General features: G+C 33.2%; 2 protein-coding genes across 6 annotated transcripts; both read right to left on the reverse strand.

Annotated features, from left to right (window-relative positions):
* Positions 1-78: 78 nt before the first annotated feature.
* LOC105152097 (B9 domain-containing protein 1) lies at positions 79-5,334 on the reverse strand. 3 transcript variants are annotated; one of them, XM_011066185.2, is made up of 6 exons: positions 5,046-5,334; positions 3,880-3,991; positions 3,618-3,726; positions 2,749-2,808; positions 1,984-2,102; positions 79-315 (listed from the first exon to the last, which is right to left on the reverse strand). In XM_011066185.2, exons 1-6 carry the CDS (start codon positions 5,169-5,171, stop codon positions 212-214), a joined length of 630 nt encoding a protein of 209 aa, XP_011064487.1. In that variant the 5' UTR covers positions 5,172-5,334; the 3' UTR covers positions 79-211. The 3 variants fall into 3 exon arrangements, with proteins under 3 accessions (XP_011064487.1, XP_011064488.1, XP_087271067.1); XM_087414941.1 differs by lacking the exon at positions 79-315 and adding an exon at positions 1,848-1,905 and having other exon boundaries at positions 5,046-5,333; XM_011066186.2 differs by lacking the exon at positions 2,749-2,808 and having other exon boundaries at positions 5,046-5,332.
* A 1,539-nt stretch (positions 5,335-6,873) lies between these two features.
* LOC105152096 (aconitate hydratase, mitochondrial) lies at positions 6,874-19,543 on the reverse strand. Of its 3 annotated transcripts, none has more exons than XM_011066182.2 (9): positions 19,371-19,543; positions 18,325-18,479; positions 17,120-17,286; positions 12,148-12,900; positions 11,847-12,049; positions 10,328-10,616; positions 9,217-9,490; positions 8,324-8,672; positions 6,874-7,582 (listed from the first exon to the last, which is right to left on the reverse strand). In XM_011066182.2, exons 1-9 carry the CDS (start codon positions 19,401-19,403, stop codon positions 7,439-7,441), a joined length of 2,367 nt encoding a protein of 788 aa, XP_011064484.2. In that variant the 5' UTR covers positions 19,404-19,543; the 3' UTR covers positions 6,874-7,438. The 3 variants fall into 3 exon arrangements, with proteins under 3 accessions (XP_011064484.2, XP_011064485.2, XP_087271056.1); XM_011066183.2 differs by lacking the exon at positions 19,371-19,543 and adding an exon at positions 19,112-19,346; XM_087414930.1 differs by lacking the exon at positions 19,371-19,543 and adding an exon at positions 19,051-19,071.
* Between the last annotated feature and the right edge of the window lie 127 nt (positions 19,544-19,670).

A 19,670-nucleotide genomic window follows, 5' to 3' on the forward strand; every position in this document is an offset into this window, starting at 1 on the left:
TTAACGTGAAAATACGATCTTGATTTCGAAATTTTCTCGTTTTTGCCGTTGATATTGAGGAAAAATAGAAGCGATAAATTATACGGAAAAATCACGTTTCGTTTATTCGAGAAAATATTATTTATAAAATGAAATTATATATCGTAACTTTTTGACAAGATAGTCTTGGCTAGGTAATCCTTTTCAGATTGAGAGAGTTTATGTGGCATTATCATTTCTTCCATTTTTCACCGTTGTCATAACCCAGCTTGAACAAATCCTTCAAGACGACGTTGAACATTACGGTAACAACTCCCTCGACCCTCATGCGTGTGACTGTAATATTACAAAATAGATACAATTTGAAAGAAAGGCATTATAGTCCGCGAGCTAATGATGATTTTCCTTACATGATTTGATACCGGTTGGAAATTTTTGTGTTGTTAGTCTGTATATAGAATTTGATCGACATAGCCGTTATTGAGATATAATAATCGTGAAACTCATCGCTCCGCATAAATATCCGGCAGTGTCTCGTGTTAAGAATGCTACGCGTTCCCTTAGCTCCGAGCCACTACCTGTCTCTTGATAGATGTGGAAAAGAGAAAAGTCAATGCCTTGTTGTCTGAATTGGCCGCAATATAGAATCGCATTCAATCACTGTTGTCAAAAATTCTGATGCACAAATGTTATACCGCTTGAAACTTCTTTAGGTAGTAGTTTGAACTCTTTAAAGTATAGTAACAACAATACCCTACGAAAGAGATTGCATAAATTGTCCGGCTACGGATCGAAGATAACAAAAAATGAGATGCCTTTACATTATTTGATACCGATTGACTTTTTTGAAGATAATACCTAGAAGAATATCTTCTAAAAAGCATTAAAAAGTCATATAAAAATCTGGCTGCCCTCAGGCGTTGCAAAAGTCATCAACCCTTTGAAGACGCTTGGACGATCTAGGCGATGGCGCGTTGTGACGCGAAGTCAACTTATATTAATTATGTATAATTATGTGACAATATGAAAACTGACTTCCTTGCTCTAATATATTATTTAAGAAGATTATAAGAAAGGTTTTCTAGTCATCGACATTTTATGTTCGATCGAATGTTATTTCAGTTATTAAAAATTGTAAGTGTTTTATAATAAGGAAAATTTATTATAAAACACTGTCCTATTGCGGTCGGTCCGGATGTGGTACTGACTTTTTTTCTTTTCTACGACCTAGACTAACCTAGACAAAATTTTTTTTCAGTCGGTATCGTCGGTACGTAAAGAAAATTATAATTCCTGGATTATTAATGGCAGTGCAAAAACGTCTTAGGGAGCGTTTATATTGACCATAACCGTATACCGTATGCCGTAATCTAAGAATTGACTAAATCACAATCAAGTATTCCCCTTTCATTCGACGGTAAGAAGAATAAAAATTGAAGGTGATTGGTTAATTTTTACAAATTAGGGTTCAGACTTTAACAGAAAAGCAGAAAAGCAACAGCCAATCAATACTTGCGCTGGTAATAAGCAACCAGAAAACTAAAACCAGCACGAGTTTTTGATATTACATTATTATTTAGCTTCTCTCTCTCTCTCTCTCTCTCTCTCTCTCTCTCTCTCTCTCTCTCTCTCTCGTGTAATTTAAAATTTTATCCCGAAACGTTTATTTTTTATAAGCGTTTCAAAATACTTTGATAGTGTTGGTCACTAATGGTGAAAATAATTCAAAGTGAATCATTCCTATGCGTAGTAACTTGAAAGTAGAGGAAAGCAGATAGCCAATCACATTTAAGCCATTTTATGAAGATCCAACTTGACTGACGGCATGGACCAAAAAAAGGACTGAATATAATTAGTTGACATCTGAATTAATTTCATAATACAAATATGACACCGTCGATTATATTCCATTACATTTCCAGCCTTCTAAATATAATTAATTTAACATTACATAATAGACACATTACATAATAGATCAACGAGAAATATCTTGATGCTCCTTACGTTCTCTGCCGCCGCCGGACGCAAGTATAGTGGGATCAATTAATTCCGGTCTTCTGCCGGTTAACCACTCCATGAAATGCTGCAACATGGATGACGATTCCGGGACGTATATCGACACCCTTTCAAGATTTAAAATTTCGTAAGTAAAAAGCATCAAAGCATTAAAGCATCCTTTGATGCTTTAATGGGACAATGCACCATTTCAAAGAGATTGAAATTGATATGTACTAAGGTACGTACCAATTGAACTGAGATTTCACTTTTTTGGAATGAGAGTGAAAATAAATTTCAAATTTTCGTAATCCGGAAATATCATTTTTTCACAGACACTTATAAATGTTACCAAAAATGGCATTTAAAAAACTTACAGAGCTGCGTATATGAAAAAAAATTTTCTTTTGTGTTGGAGTACTCTTTAAAATCTCTTAGAATGAAATTTCACTTTAAAAGAATAAAAATTGAACCAGTCATTGGAAAAGAATGAAAATATTTTTCACTTTGAAAAAAGAATGGGAAATTTTCATTCCTTTGGAGTGAATTTCACTCCTTTGGAATGAGATTCACTCCAAAGAAATGAAATCTCACTTCTAGGTTTTTTTAATATCATGTTTGGTAACATTGTCAAATGTCGTCTGTAAAAAAAATGATATTTCTGGATCATGAAAATTTGAAATTTATTTTCACTTATTGATTGATAACTAAATTTAAAGGAATTTCACTAAAGGTTAACAACAAACAATAATCAATGAATAATGCAATGTTTACCTGTGACATCTTTCATTATCAGATATAATTCGTCTTGATCGCAAGATGTGAAACAAATATCTACAGTTACAAAGAATATTTAGGCTTTGTAGCATGCTCCTATAATCCGAAATAGCATTGGCCATAAGTATAAAACATTTTCGCAAATTAACGTCATCCTATATTTAACGAAAAATAAATTAAAAAATATTTTATTAAAAAATAATATTTATTTTTATAATAATTTAAATGATTTATTATCCTTCTTTGATTTTTATTACTGCCTTTTCCAAGAAAATGATAATGCTTTATATATTTATAGCTAAAGCTATTATATGTTAAATCAAATTACAATTTCTTTAAATGGCGCTCTTATTACATATGTTTTATCTACTGATCATGTTGCTATTATGCATGAATAAGATTATTTAATATACAAAAATAAATAGCTCACCTGGGAAAAAATATTTTATATAATTATATATTATAAAATTATATATATATATATATAAAATTGACATATTTTATATATAATTATATCTATATATATATATATATAGATATATATATATATATATAATATGTTCATTATATAACATTTTTTCCGGGTAGGTAATAAGAATAGGGAATAACAGATTTCAAGCTAGATTTCAGAAACTGCGTACATCAGATTACATGGTTTTTCATAGGATGAAAGATGTGATCGAATTGCCACTACGAATGCTTCGAAGCATTTGATTAATCAATCGGAAGAAAAAATTTTACTAATTAACTAATCAAAAAATGCTTCAAAACATTCGTAGAGAGAGACAACTCGATCGTATCCGAAATCTATATATAATTTGCTGTTTCTATTGTACGTACTTTTAGTTGTGTCTCAGGCTTAATACCTTTTCTCATGATATCCAGTTTTCAGAGGCAAATGACACACTCCGTATCCCCTGATGACGTCGCGACCGAAAAAATCCAAGCCGTAAATTGACATGATAAGTTGTGGCCCTATTTGGCAAATACATATTTCGCTATTTGTATTGTAGATTAAAAATATGGAATGTGAAAAACAAGGAAAAATAATTTTTTTTCACATTTTTTATTTGTTTTATCCTTCCTTTATAACGCGTATCATAAAAAATATTTTTACATATCACTCACATCCATGTGGATTTGTACTCTTGAACGTAATCTCCAATGGAAAGTTCCATACGGCGAGATTTCTAGAATCGTTGCTGCATTTGCACATTTGTGTCAATCCTTCTTCGATTCCCTGTGAAAAGATATTTATTATAAATTCGCGATTTCACAAATTAGGTATCTAAAAGTTATTTCGATTTCATTGCGAATTCATTTACATTTTGTTGTCATTATGTGTTGTTATTATCAAAATAACAACATATAATGTCACGACAATATTCTAATTGTGCAAAAGAAGTACTTGAGATTCATCGTTTAGTTTTTTGCTGTAAAACAGAATCTGGAATCTACATCTTGTTCTACACTTTTCTTGATATGACAACTGGCATTATAACATTATTGTATGAAGCATCTTCACATAGAAAAGAACATGTTTATTTAATTACAACTCCCGACTGTTGAATTTAATGTCAACTAGATGTAATTTTGCGTTTTAAGAATATTATTGAATTACTGAAGATGGCCAGATTGTGGCCGAAACGTTTAATGTTTTAATTAATGTAATAATAATTAAATATCATAAACTATAACTTGTGCTGTGGTTTTTTATGCTTCTTCTTTTTATATGTTTTTAAATTTATAACGTTAGTTTTCAAGACATATGATATAATTATTCTTCAAATTTCTTAAAACTATTTTGCGTAATTATGAATTCAAAAGCAACCATAGAGACAATAATTAATTTATGTTAGCTCAAATAGAAATAAAAAATACAAAAATAATAAAAGGCATAGAACATTTAAACCACACGCTGGGTCTTTTTTTGTGCAAGATTCGTTCGAATTCATTAAATAATAGAAATCTTGCGCATAAAAAATCCAGCGTGTGGTTTAAATGTTCTATGTCTATAAAGCCATTGTTATATTCTTTCTTATTAATTTTCTTACTGTTAAAAGATAAGAATAATGAACAATTCATAGAATTTTGCAGTTAATTAATTACATTTAGTTGACATAATTTCGAAATTTTATTGATCAATAAATATTATATTCTAAACATAAAAGGAGATTATACGAAGTTTTTCCTTTTGATGTAATTCAATATTGTCGCATGCCTTAGATTCTCTTATGGCAATAATAACGTAATTTTATTGTTCTTTTCGACTTTCTTTATTACTGGGAACTTACCGCAACGACGCTCCAGTCAGGTCCGAAATGAAAGCAGTATTTGCAATAAATGTTATTGACCTCGTAAAACTCTGCATGCTCGATAGAGCCGGTAACAGAGAGAAAAAATTGTCCTTCCACTGACATACTTGTCGACAAAAGAAAGCTTTGTTTTTCGAATTTCCTTTTTTGAACTTGTGATCAATAATACCCTGATCATTCGCCCTTTACAAAACACTCAAGACTCTTAATGCTCTTAATCTTCTGTTTATATAATCGAACTGCAAGTTGTTACCATGGAAATGACACATGTGTATTTAAAATGGTAACGCATCGTTGCGTGTGGGTTGTGTTGTGAGCCGCAACTGTATCGTAGAATTTTTAGACATTTTTATGTTATTATTAATATCTTCGAAATTTCTTTGAAATGAATCTCTAATAAATAATTTATTTATAACAATGATGCATAATTTTTTTATGATATCTTTTCTCTGAAATTTGACATGACCCATTACTTTTTTATCATTTATATAAATGAAAAATAATTAAAAAAAATTATTTATATAATATATTAGGTGTTGGAATTAATTCGTAGCGTTTTTAATGAAAGAATGTTATTTATTTCACATGAGCATTAAAAAATACATTAATGAAAGTACTTCCCATCACTTGTAAAACGCTAATATAATTTCATTAATAAATAATAATTACTAATATAACTGACAAGAGTATTACTTTCTTTGCTGAACACAGCCAATAATTTCTATATTTCTATATTTGACTCAATGTAAGAAATAGTCAATCGTAAATTATGTTTAGAATTCATTTTTTATTTTGCAATCCTCAATAATATAATAAAATCAACAAATGCTTTACAAATAATAAAAATCAAAACAAGGAGCATGCAAGTGTTGGATGTTTTTTGCCTAATTTATTCTGATAATAAATATAAATAATATTAAGACTAAGAACGACCATATATATGAATACAACAATTAGATAGAGAACGCCCTTAGTGGTCAAAGTTAGATGTTTCGAATAATACAATATATTTTTTATTAAATCAATTTATTTCTATTTTGATCAAATACAAGAATTTTCATATTTAATTAGATTTATTTTCATCGATCTAAATTCATATCATATTGATTAAGAATTAAATCAAATTTTGCTGCAAAAAATCATTATAAGTCAAATTATTTATTAGATCATATATGCATATATATGCATCCTGTGTATGTCACGTGATCTGAGTGTATTATGTAACTGTATATTATGTGAAAACAGTGTATGTGATTCTCTCCGTGTTTATATACTATGTGAAAATACATGAACTTAAAAAACATGGCACTTCAAACATGACGGCAAAATCGGCAGTCTAGATACAAAAGTCCATACTAAGATTACCTTTTTCATCTGATTATTTGACTGATATCTTAACTATCTTAACTTAATATTGTTATAGCTCAATATCTTTAAACTCTTTGAATTGCACATTGTTTCGCCTTCGCCAGATAGAATCAAAGGAGGGTAGAGCGGATAGTGTTCTCTTCTCTGATTGGTTCCGTCATTTATAGTGCAACTTCCGTATATATGTATATGTACATATACATATGTAAGTACATATACATAATACTAGTGCAGTACAATACTAACTATACAGTGTGCAGCATCGTATGTTCCATCACGCTCCTATCATATCTCCTATTCATTCCAATGATAATCTAAAAATGACGGCTTCCGGTGAATCCGCTCTACTCTTCCTTGATTCTCTCTGGTCTTCGCATAACACGCACGGCATCTACAAGAGAACACTTGAAGCAAGGGAATTAATGAAGATCAATTAAGGTCATTGGCTAATAGTATATTTGGCTTTTTTCCAAAACAATATATTTTTATAAAACCAGTTAACAACTAGAAAATAATGATGGCGCTTCCTCGTTGATAATAAGTATTACATATTTATGTACATGTAGCAACGCCTCAAATTGTATTCACGATTTTGAAACAAGCGCATTGACCGATACGTGTAACTACGCATTGACGTAGAGTAAGACTCTATCCGTCAGAGTTTTGTCGTCAAACTTGTAAATATACGTTTTCTTCGCGTTGTGTAAGTGATTAGTATTGTCAAGTAGAAGTGAGGCAAGGGGCTATGAACTAACTGAAATTGACTAACACCATACATCTAAAATACCTAAGTATATTTGAATTTTGTCTTTAGATGTATTTTGAATATTTTTACGATATATAAACGTTTGCATTGAACTGCGATGGCTAGATATCGTACTCATTCACTTATTACAAGAGAACAGATACGTGATGACATTGTATTACCCTGATCGGATTCGTTCCATTCAACATATTTTTTTCTCTTCGCATATGACTCTTCGAAATATCTATTTGAGATTAGTTTATCGTTTACCACTCGATATTTCCTTCATGCGATTCAAAGCAGAACCGGCTTTGAACCAACCGATTTGCTGCTCATTCATCGTGTGGTTCAAACTGATGGTGTCCACTTTGCCGTCTTTACGTTTGATTTGGGCTTGGACCGACTGAAAAAAATCATATCAAACAAAAGGAAAGATAAGTCAAACATTCATCGAAAATTTTATACATCAGATATTAAAAGTAAAATTAAAGTTAAAATATTTAATTACATTTTAATTATACGTATACGTATATATTTTCGCAATAAATTCTTTGCAGCGTTCTAAGGCTTAAGGGGAGTGAGAAGGGAAAATTATACATATTATGCGATCTCACAGGTTTCAATGACTTTGACATATGTTATCGAGGTCAGGACCCTGAGTGATCTCTAACAGATTTTAGCCGTCGCTTGTTATTTATTAAAAAGTTATTAAGAAGAAAAGTTTAAAAAAATAACTCTTTTCTACTATATAGAACAAAAATTTTGCGCTTTAAAATAGATTTCCTGCTTTAAAAATTTTATTTTTTCATATAATTTTTGTTTTATATATTTGTTTTATATAGCACATAGGTGTGCGTACGACTTTCCATGCCAAGTGACTTCCACCCTATCTCCCCTCCTGTTAAGGTATGCGACGACTTTTCACACGAAGCGAGGTCCACTCCATCTTCGCGTGGAAAGTTACGCGGCTCTTGGCAAGGAGGAACATTTACATAAAAATATTATTAGACACCAAGATCGATTATATATCCAGTCTCGATTATATTTGTGGTTATTGCCTTACTTATTTAAAATATTTCCTTAAATTTTTGGATCCTTTTGTTTAACTTATTTTCATGTTACAAGCAAAATATTTTTTACAAACCTTGCCAGGTGCCAAATCATTCAAGCCGAGAAGACTGATCTTGTCGTTAGGCTGAATTTTGTCATAATCCGCAGGGTTGGAGAAGGTCAAAGGCAAGACACCTTGCTTCTTCAAATTTGTCTCGTGTATACGTGCAAAACTCTTCACGATGATGGCACGACCGCCAAGATGACGCGGTTCCAGGGCAGCGTGCTCCCTGGAGGAACCTTCACCGTAATTCTCGTCTCCCACCGCAACCCATTTGACACCCTTCTTCTTGTAATCGCGTGCAACGTCAGGTACTGCACCCCATTCATTTGTCAGTTGATTCTTGATCTTATTCATCTCGCCATTTTCAGAATTAACAGCACTAAAAAGATTATACGACAAATGCGATTAACATAACATTATCGTATTATATTAATAATATTACATATAATTTTGAAAAATTTATTCTTATATCACTCTGTTATTTCAAAAGTGACACAACGAAAAAAAAATTAACCAATAGAAAATAAGAAATAACGGTTTATAACGGTCGAAGTTAAATTTTTAATGTTTAAATAATTTCATGTAAATTTGTATATAATGTAAATTGTACATACATATATTCTATATTTGTAATTATTTGCATTGCGCACCGAATTAATTTTTTCGAGCTTAGAAACGCAGCTAACTACTATAGTAATATACTAACTACTATAGTAATATCACAATTGATGCTCAATAAGAATTTTTTAAGAGATCTTAATATGCTGGACATCTCTGTAAATAAATTTACTTTTTATAGCCAAAATATTACTTCAACCGGAAATCGAACTCGGATCTCTAGCATTCTCTTGAATTACTTTCATTCCCTAATTTAAAAATCTTAATTTATATGATGACTTTATATATACTTATAATATACTTACCCAATGAACATATTGTTGGAAATATTATCAAGATGTCCACGATACTTAAGCCATGGCCCAGCCGCGGAGATATGATCTGTGGTGCACTTGCCTTTGACTTTAATCAGGATCGTCAGGTCCTCTAGGTCCTTGCCATCCCATTTATCGAAGGGTTCCAGCAACTGTAATCTTTGGCTTTTGGGATCTACATCGACCTTAACTTTGCTACCGTCTCTTGGTGGTGTATCGAAAGTGTCCAGACCGGGGTCAAAACCACGATTAGGTAATTCGTCACCTGTACAAATAAATAGATTTATCTAGTAATACATATGTGTATATGTATCATAAATATACACAAAAGAAATAATGTTATTATAGTAATCTATCTTTACAGAAATTTAATACTGAAAATAATTAATTACTAACAACAATGCTTAAAATAAATAAATAATCACTACCTTTCAGTATTAAATTTCCAGAATTGGAAAATAATTCATTTCTTCTAACAAGTTCTAGATAGAGTTACTTTTTTTTAGTAACTGCAACTTATTTTATTCCTTTTTTTTTCTATCTATAATCGTGACTTAACTTAGTTACATTTTTTGGTAACTAGTAATTAAATTAATAATTACTTTTATATTCACTTTATATATTTCAAACTTATTCATTAACATGGGCTTATCATAATAAAATCAAAATAAAATAATCAGTGACTATTTCTTGTGATTAGAATATATCTTAATTCCTGATTAAGAATTAAACTAAGAGCCTTTTAATGTGTCTTAATATTGTATTACTAAATTAACAAAATCATTTTGAATTAGCTGCTGTTAATATGTTATAATAATAACTATTATGTGTTTCGCAGGTTTTCTCCATGTCTAGATCCATTTTTGGAATGCCAACATTTCGTGAGCTTCGCAGTTCACTTCATCAGGGCGAGGAGCAGCCTGATACTGAAGTATGATCTAGACGGAGAAAACCCGCGAAAAACACAACAGTTATATAGAAAGTACTCGTGGAAATCTCAAGAATATGTTATAATAATGTTTTTCGCGTATATTTTTTGCTAACAACTAATGATAAATTCTGTAACACACGCGCGCGCATACGACAAATATTATCAACTAACCATATGGACTGTCCAGAAGAAATTCTTTTCCATCCTTGCCCTTTAATCTATCTTTCACCGGATTAAAATCAAGTTTACCAGTGATGGAGAGAGCGGTAACAAGCTCGGGACTTGTTACAAACGCGTGCGTTGCTGGATTAGCATCATTCCTACCCGTGAAGTTTCGATTATACGATGTGACAATCGTATTTTTCTCTCCCTTTTTAATATCCTGACGATTCCATTGACCAATGCAGGGCCCGCAGGCATTAGCTAACACTGTACCACCGAATTCACGAAGCGTTTGCGCCTAGGGCAAATTAAAATGCTATTATAAACAAACAATAACATAAATAATCTCTAATGTTTTTGTTAAAAAAATATTTTTAATATTTTTAATTTTTTGCGCTTCTCTTTCTATTATATTTTGTATTATATTTTCAATTTTTCTTATATTCTTTTTATTTTCAATTATATTTTATATTATTTTCAATTTTTCATAAAATAAAAATCCATTTCATTGATGGATAACCTATTATGAAAAACCACTTAAAAAGTCATACGTATCGAATCGAATTGTGCTTTATATATTTCTTGATCCATAATCATACGTCAATATGGCCTTTTATGCAACAAATCTCTTTACATTCTTGAGAGATGCATTAAAGAACGAATCACTTTGTTTTAAAACGAATCTCTTGCTCATCCTCGCATCTTGCAATACGCTTCGCTAATACTGTAGAGCAAATTAATGTTATTATATAGTATCATACAGTGTGAACAATTTTGGAACACTTTTGCTAAATAAATCTATTTTATTAATACATACTCTTTTCTTTCTGTTATACATTTCTTGACAAAAGAAAGATTACATATGGATCTAGACGCTTGGATTAAGATCATCTTTTCGATAACAATGACAGATACAACTTCAACAAGTAGAATCTTTTTTGTAGGTCTCGTCAATATGAATCAAATTATAGTCCTATATAATATTAGTCATTTTGCCATATCTGTCATCATTTCTCAAATAATACTTTTTGTCTAGACATGTACATAGATAACTTTTTTTTGTCAAAGAGTATATAATGTGAGACTTTATATGAAAAAATATTTTATTATAACGATATTTATAACGATATTTTCAACTTTTATAAAATAGATGTATTTTAGTGATAGATAATTACAGATAACTTTTTGTAAAGAACGATTTAAGATGTTTTGAATATTATAGGACAATGTAAGAGATATTAAAACATCGTATTGATTATATTTGGAAAAAATTTCCAATAATTATGAATGTACTATTTCTTGTAAATTATAAAAATATTCATCAAAAGAAATATAATTATTATAACATTAAGAAAACAATACCAGATCATTTGAATGAATGGTAAATATTTAATATAATGCCTCCCTCCTCCGATTTTCCTTATAATTTTCGTGTATTTTCATGCATAGAATATATTTCGAGAAGAAAAATCGTCATAAATTTAAAGTCTATATATAATTTTGCAAATTATAAAAACGGAAAACTTACAATACCATCGCGCTCAATTGTCGCGCGAATTTGCTCGGATCCAGGAGTGACGTTAAATGCAGACTTTGCTTTCAAGCCGTGTTTCAAAGCTTGCTTAGCGATGTTAGCGCATCGACCCATGTCCTCGTAAGAGCTATTAGTGCAGGAGCCGATCAGACCAACTTTAATCTCATTTGGCCAATCATTCTTCTTGGCGGCTTCGCCTATAACGATCAGAAAAAATAGATATCTTTGTAAAAATAAAAATAGAAGAAGTGAAAATTATCTGTTTGTTTTGAATTTCCTCATATAATTTAATTACCTAATTTAGAAATCGGGTGAGCTAAATCCGGCGTGAAAGGTCCATTCACGTGCGGTTCCAAAGTCGACAAGTCTAGCTCGATAATCTGATCATATTTAGCATTAGAGTCGGCCGTTAACAGACTCTTATGTTGATCAGCAGCTCCAGCAATCTCTGAACGTCCGGTTGCCTTTAGATAATCTTGCATTCTATAGTTGTATGGGAAAATTGAAGTAGTCGCACCAATTTCGGCACCCATATTGCAAATGGTAGCCATTCCAGTGCAGCTGATACTATCAACACCTGGTCCAAAGTACTCTACAATGGCGCCGGTACCACCTTTGACGGTAAGGATACCGGCTACTTTTAGAATAACATCCTTGGGACTAGTCCAGCCTTTGAGTTCGCCCGTGAGTTTTACGCCAATGACCTTGGGACACTTGAGCTCCCACGGGATGTTCGCCATGACATCGACAGCATCGGCACCGCCAACACCGATACACAAACAACCTAGACCACCTCCGTTCGGCGTATGTGAATCGGTACCGATCATCAATAGACCAGGGAAGGCATAATTCTCAAGGATAATCTGATGGATAATGCCAGAGCCAGGATTCCAGAAGCCAACGCCATATTTAGCACCCGCAGTCTTCAGAAAATTATAAACTTCCTTATTGATGTCCTTAGCTCGTTGCAAATCTTCATTACCGCCGATCTGAGCTTCGATTAAATGATCGCAGTGTATGGTGGAAGGTACTGCGACTTTCGGTAGACCTAAAAAAAAATTCTCTATTTATTACCGTAATCAGAAAGACTATAACTTTTATAATAACTTTATTGTAAAATATGAGAAATGTTTTATAGAGGTGATAACAGAGAATATCACTTCAAAAAATGAAATATGTTGTTTTTATGAATATAGATCTTTGATACACTTATTATAAAATATACACTATTATAAAATTATTATAAAATTAATAATATTATAAAATTAATAATAATACATTATAAAGGAAGACGATTTTTATAGAAGTCAAAGATATAATCAAGTCTCGTGTGACACTTCATGCTGTCTACATCTCTGCTCGTCGCTCCGCTCTGATTTCGCCTTCTTGCTCATTTTCTCTCTTGTAAAAAATACTGCCTTTACTTATTAGCTCGCTGCACATTTTTTGTTTTATTATAATCGTTGGCGATTATTGCAGCATCTCAGTTTCATCATTTAATTTTTTACTTTTAAGAATTTCGCGAATGCTGGTCGACGAGCAGAATGTATTTCTGTGAGTGACACGATCTTTCTGTGTTTCGTTTTATTAGTTTGTACTGCATTAATTGTGTGATTTTCATTACATTCTTGTAATATTTTAATTATCATTATGTAATAATTTCTCTATAGTCACATCGGAATTTTATGTTCAAATCTAGCCGTTATATCGTTATTGTTTGTTCATTCGCTTTTACCTTTGTTTAAAAGATAGGCATAGATATAAATAATTATTTTGTTAATTGGCTGCGTGCCTTGGTTGTGTGATCTTACGCGTAAACACATTCTTTTATACTGTGTCTAATTTCGTGTATTTTAGCATGAGTCAGTTGACGTGTACCAAATGTAAACGTTTTATTTTCGCGTAAGCGCTCTTGCGCTTTCTGTGGCGCTGACAATAGTTTGCGTCCTTCCGATGATTGCGTTCCTGTAATTACAACTGGGGATGGGTCGTCGTTGCCTCTGCTGCTATCTCCTCGGCTGATTGCGTCTCGCCGCCTTTTCTCTCACTTCTACCTGACGAAAATGACGGAATGCGGTATCATTCTTCTCAGATGTCTTCTAATGTCTCATTAGTTCTTTCTGCAGTTAAGTCCTCCTTGTCTACTCTAACTAAATCCATCTCTTCTTTGGAACACAGAATTTCTCCTATTGAGTCAGGAGTTGATTTAATCTTCTAGATCTCGAGGCTATTCTGAAGACATTTAATACTAGGATGGTGGAGTTCGATGGGACACTTCAACGTTTCGGGGATGTCGAGGATGCGTCGAATCGACTGGCAGCGACGATGGATAGCCTATCCGCCGATCTAGTTGCTATGGATGCAAGGCAGGTCATCCTTGAGAAGCGCTTCGCTAGTCTGGAAGAGGAGGTGCGTGCTGATGGTTCTCATGCCTTGCCGGATGGACTGTCTGTTAATTTTGAGCGCATAATCAATGAATAGAGGGAGCTCATCGTATTCGATCTACTAAAGATCCCTTCAGAGAATTGCACCGAGACTATAACAAGAGTTTCATCCTCTCTTGATGTCTTGGTGTCTTCATCGGAGATTGTGTTATGTCTTCAGGATTCCTGGCAAAAATTCGTCCTCGCCTCCACTTATTGTCAAATTTATGACAATAGCAAGACACAATGAGCTAATCGCCAGGACTTATCGGAGAAGTGGACTGAATGCATCTGCGGCTCCTGACGGCCGGCCGATAAGATCTCTATTTGCGAGCGGGCTACAGCGTCTAAGCGGCGCACTTTTACTGAGACTCGTCGATTGGCGACGGCGCATGGTGTTGGGCGTGTTTGAATATGTAGGGGGATTATATATTTTCGCGTTAAGGATAATACGTCCTCATATCGTTACACCTCCCCGAATTCACTTCTCTCCATCCTGTTTCACCCTCGTCCGCTCCCTCTCATCCCGCTCCCCTGTCCCGCTTGCATCCGATGGAGGTGACTCTGCGTGATTCCCTGTAGATCCATCTCAATTTTCGGGTTCGGAGACGGGTGTCTCTCGCAATGGCAGACTGCGTTTTGCGCACATTAACATTAGGTCACTCCTTCCGCATATTGCGTTCTCCTGCGAACTAGCAGCGCTACAAGAGTTTGAGGAACGAATGTGAATATTGCTATTCGTCGTGAGAAAAAGTTCTTCCTCTCTACTTCGCTTACAACTGATTCCTCGCTCTAATTCTGAAGAAATCTCTGTGCCCTTGGCGATGCACAATCCTCCTCTGTTTCTATACCTCTGCATCTTAGAAACCCTTCCCTCCTGAATAATTATTTTCTTGATCGTTTTCTCTATCTTCTTCATCTTATTCTTCTAACTCTTTTATTCGCCTTCTTTCCTCCTTTCCTCACGTTTCCTCGACCTTCAACTTTGCTCCAATCATTCCCAGTAATCTCTACAATATTTTTAAGCGTGATTTGCGCTGGATCTCTCCAGTTGCATACTCCTCCTTCCTCAATGTCTTGATCCTCTTTTCTATATGTTAAATTTCTCCCTTTCCCTCCTCCTGAAAACATTCAACTGTTCTTCCCATTCCTAAAACTAATAACTTCTCTTTTTCATCTTTTCGTCCTATCTCGCCCCCCCCCCCTTTCCTCTCAAAGCTGAGTGAGCTGCTTGAGTGTATCTGTATTCTTAATGTCTTTATCTCAAATTTTAATATCCTTCCCTCCTATCAGTCTTTTCATCGATCTCACAGCACGACGACGGAAATTGCTTCACATCTCTGACGTCGTGCTTTGTAATTTCGACAATTGTCGTCTTACTTCTATTGTTGCGATGAATTTCACAAAGGCTTTTGATATCGTCAATCATAATCTACTTTTAGTCAAACTCAAGTTATGCAGTGCTTTCTCATCCTGCTTTCTCACTAATCTGCTCGTTCCTTATAAACCGCAGTCCTCATATATAATCCTTTTCCTCTTTTCTCCTCTACTCGTGCCGTTCTCTTTGATGTTCTCCAGGGTTCCATTCTTCCTTACTCTTTAATATTTTTGTCTCTGATTTGTCTAATGTTTCTCTGTCCTTCGAGCTCTTCATGTATGCAGATGATACATAATTCTTCTCAAATTTCCTTTCACTCATTCAATGATTTAGCAACCTGTTCTGATTTGAATACAAACTTAAAATCTATTGCCAAATGGTCCACTAATAATGCTCTGCACCTAAATCCTTCTAAATCATCCTTGTTGTCGATTCCTCAATTTGTTATCCCGTATTCAGTCCTTCGACATTTCTCTTAATTCTATTCCAATTCCTCGCTCCTCTATTGAGATTCTTGGTGTCCATGTTGACTCTTCATAGTGATTCGAATCATACGTGGCCATCAAGTGTCGGACTGCTTATGCTCGTTTATGTCTTCTTTATCTCTTTTACCACATCCTTTCCTACTCTCAAAAATTCCTCACTTTTCAATTACTTGTTTACATTTAATTGTTGATGTTAAACGTTGATGTCGTCTACATTCTGGCTCTTAACAAACATCTGCTAAATCGTATACAGCATATCCAAAATTCTTGTCTCCGCTTCTCCTATTGCGTCCATAAATACGACCATATATCTCCGTATTACTAGAGATCTGGCTGGCTTAAAATTTGGCAACGTTTTATTCTTCACTTATGCTGTCTTATATTTTCTCTCCTTCAAATGCTCCTCTATATCTGCGATATCTCCTTCAGTGGAACATCATTCCTCTTTTAATTCTCTTGTCACCAAATATCAAAATTACTTATCCTTCCCCATATATCGGTTCACTAAGTTTCGTACCGCTTTCTCCTACACTTCTGTCAAATATTTTAATTCACTTCCTGATAAATTCAATAAAAATCTCTCTCTTTCTGTTCTCCTTTCGTTCCGCTGCCTTGCATTTCATCACAGTATTTAAACGTCACAGTATTTAAACGTCACAGTATTTATTCATCACTCACAGTATTTAAACGAGACTGATGTAATTGATGTGTTTGCGGGTGTGTGTGTGTGTGTGTGTGTGTGTGTGTGTGTGTGTGTGTGTGCGTGCGTGTGCGCGTGTGCATGCATGTGTCTCAATTATAATTAAAAAATTAAAGATAATAAATATTAGTAGAAATGATAATAAAAATTGTACGATTGTAATATATAAATATACACCACAAAATGTCTGAATTTTTCATACAAATTTTAACAATATACTCTATGAGTTGTATCTCTGTTATAATATAAAATACTATTTTATGATTGAAAAGCAATTTTACCAGAACTAATGAATTGCAACATTGCCATTTGAGCAGTTGCATCCTGCATAGCGACACGATCCGGTCGCAATCGAAGGTAGCTGGTACCGCGGACGATATCCTGTCTGTCAGGCTCATCCAGATGGGAATATAAAACTTTTTCAGATAGAGTTAGCGGCCGATTTAGTCTGAAAAGACATCGTTTTAAAAGCAAGTAAAAACAGATTGACAGATTATATTATCATCTTCAAACAATTTGCATCAAATTTGATTATCAGAAATTTTTAATAAGATAAATCAAGACTATGTATAATATTTACAATTATAAGTGAAATTTAGATCAATAAAAATAAATGAAATAAGAAAAAGAATTCTATTGTCGATCAAAATCTTAGCATTTGATAATGTTCATACATAAATTTGCAAACACACTATGCAAAAAAAATTAAAGAAGTTCTTTTAGTCTGTCCTCCAAAGCAATATTTAAGTGAGTGTAACTTTGTCAAAAATTATCGTAACGAGACTTTGAAAAAGCATTTTAAAGCTTGAAGTCTCTACTTTCGACATTAATATATCAGTGATATTTCGATCTAATTGATATCTAATTGATTTTTTAAAAAGTTAAGTTTTTTATAAAGGATATATATGGATATCAAAAAATTTTGCACCATGGACAAGTTCCATGGATTAAAACCTACAAACAAATTCTGTTTGAAACATTGTTTGCGATTTTTAATTCACGGAACTTTGTAAAGTTCGTACAAAATTATTAGATTTCACGGATTTCCATTTGTATACCTGTATCTCAATAAAAGTCGGATCATTATCTTGATTACTGATTCAAAAGAGACTTGAAACTTTTTGGAAGCTCTCGCTAGGATTAGATTATTTTTGACGAAGTTCTCCTATCTTGAAGTTTGCCTACTTCTCCACAAATCATTAAAAGATCATTTAAAATCAGAATTAAAAAGGACCACAATTGAAAATGCACATATCTCTTTGAAAAATGGTTGTAAAGCGATTGAAAAACCATTTTGTAGCTCAAACAGTTCGAAAGAAGTGAATTAAATTTTTGTGTAAAAATTTTATTACAAACATCGATAATCTCTAAAATAAATCTTGTAAAATTAAAATTAAATTTTAATTTTGATGATGTGCATAGGGTAAACAAATTTTTTTCCTGCAACTTTCTTTAATTGTAAAGCTTAATATTTTTTATTTTCCACCTCTTCTTGACTATTTTAAGATTTTCTTCCAGTTTGTCATAGGGCAGATAGCTGGTCGAGTCAAATTTGGACATCGCCACCTTTGTAGCAGCGAAACTCAAAGAACTTGCACTGAAGCATCGTTGCTGTACATCCGCCGCTAAAGTGGACAGTTTCTGCAAAGTAATTAAATCATGCTGTTGATTCTTTAATCATTCGAAAGACGAATACATATATAGATCGAAAACAATGACATTGATTAATAGATACATGTCACATGCTATGCAATACTGTTTATTTCTGTATGCAATCTCAATTACGCAAGACCTGAAATATGTGAGATACGTGACTTGCTAATTGTACTTGTGATATTTTGTGAATACATAATCATAAATGCATCAAGATAAAATCTGCACATGACGATAATGCTCGGCAATGTATCGATCATGAAAATTGTAAACAAGCAGAAAATTCGCGCAGATGCAACCAGATGTAACTAGATGTATTAATTATGTTATCCATACTGTTTATTTTCTCTTGTTCTCATATAATATATCCAACATTCAAGTTTAAATTTCGCGTTCTCGTTGAAATACCTGTCATGATAAGATAACGTCTCCGAAAAAAGAATGTGAATACTATATAGGTATGCATATAGTTTAGCATTACGTAACGTTTTTAATACGTTTTACCTCGTGACATTCTTAATATTTTCAATCCGTTTCGATCAATATACGTTCTATTTACGTTTCATTCTATTCGTTTTTCTAAGATTGAGACGCCCACGTATTCTGTCCTTCCTCTTCACCTTCCAAAATTGATCCCGTTCCAGAAAATTGGAACAGGGGATACTGCAGGCATAGCAAACATCTCACACATCGAATCATGTTCATTCACAGCACAGTTTTAAAGAAAATTGCGATTGTGACATACAGAAACTCCATAGAGTATTAAAGTATTAGAGGTCAATTGGTTGACCTCCACCTGATGGGGAGGAAGGAAAGAGACACGGAAAATCCACAAATCACATACGACACAGATTTTCGATTCCATTTTCTTTTTTTTACCTGTGCACGAAAAACTCGCGCGCAGTACGACATGGCGAATTAAATTAGCGATCAGCTGCAGTATTAATTTGAGAGCTACAGACGCGTGTCAGAAGGGGCGATGTTTCGCTCTAAGCTACTGTAACAACCAGCTGAGCTACTCTGTCTAACCGTCTTTTATGAAAGTAAACTGGATGTATCTATTATCGATGTGTATATATATTCTGAAGATACGAGTCAATGTTAGGGAGCGTTTATATTGTAAGAATTGACTAATCACAATCAAATATTTCCCTTTCATTCGACGATAAGAAGGGAATA

This window comes from Acromyrmex echinatior, chromosome 17 (assembly GCF_024713525.1).
Source record: "Acromyrmex echinatior isolate Ae372 chromosome 17, ASM2471352v2, whole genome shotgun sequence".
Classification (NCBI taxonomy): Eukaryota; Metazoa; Arthropoda; class Insecta; order Hymenoptera; family Formicidae; genus Acromyrmex; species Acromyrmex echinatior.